The sequence below is a fragment of the Cotesia glomerata genome, linkage group LG1 (assembly GCF_020080835.1).
Source record: "Cotesia glomerata isolate CgM1 linkage group LG1, MPM_Cglom_v2.3, whole genome shotgun sequence".
Classification (NCBI taxonomy): Eukaryota; Metazoa; Arthropoda; class Insecta; order Hymenoptera; family Braconidae; genus Cotesia; species Cotesia glomerata.
The window spans coordinates 7,393,917-7,396,944 of NC_058158.1; the positions used below are offsets into that span (position 1 = coordinate 7,393,917).

The 3,028-nt window shown below is 28.3% G+C and overlaps 1 protein-coding gene across 1 annotated transcript; it reads left to right on the forward strand.

Moving 5' to 3' along the window:
- Positions 1–1,357: 1,357 nt before the first annotated feature.
- Positions 1,358–2,793, forward strand: LOC123267344 (carbonic anhydrase 1-like). Its single transcript, XM_044731919.1, has 6 exons — positions 1,358–1,512; positions 1,576–1,752; positions 1,830–1,980; positions 2,061–2,163; positions 2,257–2,487; positions 2,567–2,793. Exons 1-6 carry the CDS (start codon positions 1,455–1,457, stop codon positions 2,669–2,671), a joined length of 825 nt encoding a protein of 274 aa, XP_044587854.1. The 5' UTR covers positions 1,358–1,454; the 3' UTR covers positions 2,672–2,793.
- Positions 2,794–3,028: the final 235 nt, after the last annotated feature.

Below are 3,028 nucleotides of genomic sequence, written 5' to 3' on the forward strand. Positions count from 1 at the left end.
TCAGATGAAAAGGAGAAAATTATTTTTATGTTAATCTAAATAGTAAAAAATTTAGCGTTATTCTATACACGAATCATATGTCACGATACATGATGATTACATATATTGGTGTAGGTTAACGCTTAATCTACACAGTAAAAAAATTTTCGTAAAATTTAACATAAAATTTTGTGTAGATGATTTTTTTACATAAAATTTATGTTAATTCTACACAAACTGTTTGTATTGATCAATCCATCCATTTTTTAACACACTCAAGTGTTAATTCAAAGTAAAACTACACTTTTTTAATGTTATTGGTCAACCAACACAAAATTTATGTTAAAGAATACTCCCAGTCGGTTAGTAGTATAAATAACACTTTTTAAATGTCAATTCAATATAAAGGCTGTGTTGATGTTTTCTATAGTAATACAAATAATATGTTGAATTTACACAAAGATATGTTAAATTATGACGCCGCTCCGCTTTATTTTGCGCGGAATCTCGGGAGTACGAGCATAGTCACGTATGCCACACAAGATATTTAGACATGTGAATGTGATAGCCTCAACGTCATTTTAATTTGGTGGATTTTGATTTGTGTCATTACGTGAAATACTTAAATGCAGCGTGAAAAAAAAATTATTTTCCATTAATATATAATTAACGAGTTTATTAATAATTAATAATTAGAAATCAATACATCATTAATCCTATAATCATCTATTGCCACTGACTTATAGTAAAAAAGCAACTATTGGTTAAAATTAATTAATCACTATTTAAAAATTTTGAATACTTTATTGAGTTCTTTAACTTTGTATTTATGGGAAACAATTTATTTTTTATTCAGAAATTAAAATCTATTTAAATATATATTTAAATTATTAATAAAACTCACAAATTTGACAGCTGATCTGAGTAACACAAAGAAAATGTTAAAATCAACACTTTATTTGTGTTATGGATAACATTTAAGTGTGTAGAAATCCGAGAATCAGCCGATGAAAGTTTTAACATATTTTTGTGTTACTTTTAACACAGAATTATGTTGATTTTATCAATACAAACAGTATGTGTAGAATTAACATAAATTTTGTGTAAAACAATCATCTACACAAAATTTTATGTTAAATTTTACGAAAATTTTTTTACTGTGTATCATCCACAAAAATTTTTTTGACATAAAAATAAAAAGTAAAAAAAAACCATTTCAAAATAATTTTCTTAATAATTATTTAGCTGTACAATAAAACACAATCGATTTGATAATAACAATGGAATTTTACTGAAGGTCAATTTTTTAATTGCTATGAACAATTATTATGATAAGTTATCAATGCTGTTTGAATTTTAATTTTACTTACGTTCTACAAGAAGTTCTTCACAAAGTTACGATTAGTCCTAACATTAACAATATAGCGACTGAAAACTTAAGTCTTTAAATTTTTGAATATTAATATTAAAATAAAATGATTTTCATATTTACCGTCATCTTAATATCATCATATGTCTCACTGATATCAGCTGGTAAGAATGAATTGTATTATTTAGCTTATAATAATGAAATATATATTCAAAATTTTTCTTCAGATTATAGTTACAAAAATGCTGACAAATGGGCGAATGAAAATCCACAGTGTGGAGGTTTACTGCAATCGCCTATTGATGTTTCCTTCGATTTTGGTCCTGAAATTGATACAATAAAATTTGAAAACGGAGCAGACTCTGTAGCTGAGAGAATGATTTTGGAGAACGATGGCCACACATGTAAAATGTCAATTTCTTCTTTATTATTTTTTCTATTCTTATTTTTGTTTTTTATAATCTTTTTTAATGTTATTAAGTAAAACTATCATTCCAATGGCCTAACGACCCGGAAACGGTACCCTACGTTCGTGGCGGGTCTCTTGATGGCGAATATATTAAACATTCCTACCAATTCCGTTGGGGATCTGACATTAAGAATGGAAGCGAACATCAGCTCGATGGCAAGAGGTATTATTCAAAAAAAATTAACGACACAATTAATAAATATCAGAATATAAAAATTTCTTTTGACTGATAATCTAACACAGTTATGCAATGGAGATGCAAGTAGTTAACTATAACAGAAAATTTGGTAGTTATGAAGAAGCTGAAGGCTCCGAAAATGGACTAGTGTTATATTCTTTATTTTACGTAATGTATCTTTTAGAAATTTTCAAATTGTATTCTCATTTTGTATCTTACAGTACAAGTCTTTTAATCATTTAACAAACTTTTAATCAATAGAAATTAGGAGAAAAAGAGTTTGGTTTGTTAACAAAAATAATTGAGAAATTGCCCGAAGTTTCTGAACCAGGAACTTCAACAGATATCAAACCATTCGCATTGTCTGATTTTTTTGATCAAAATGAATTCCACCGTTATATAATTTACTCTGGATCTTTGACACATCCACCATGTACTGAGTCAATCCCTTGGATTATATCTGATAGAATAATTGAAGTCACAGAGGAACAAGTAAATTTCACCATTTCAATAACTTCAAATTATGAACATCCGTTACAATTATAACATTCCCATGACTTTATTTTTGCAGGTAAGAGCATTCCAAAACTTGAATCTTCTCAATAATGACGACCACAACACTCGGCCTCTGCAACCAATCAACGGACGAAAAGCTAAATTCGCTACCAAATCCTAGTGCTGTTAACCATGGCATGGAGAAGCGGCGATTATATTTTTAATGTTATAGAAATGATTTTGTTCTTGAATCCCTAAGAAATAAATCATCGAACCTAGTGTCCTTGATATACTGCATCAAAATAAGATAAAACGAGGAAAATTATTTACTTAATTTAATATAAGTTTTGACGAACATAATGTCTCGAATTTCTTAATTTATCAAGGATCTTTGATCTATCCGCCTTGTTAATCGTCAGTCGTTTGGGTTGCATCTAATCAGGTAATTCCTGCTACCTTGGAAAAAGTAAATTTGACTATACGTCGACTTTTGATCATCATCGGACATTTGATGTTTTAATTTTTTAGATAAAAGCAT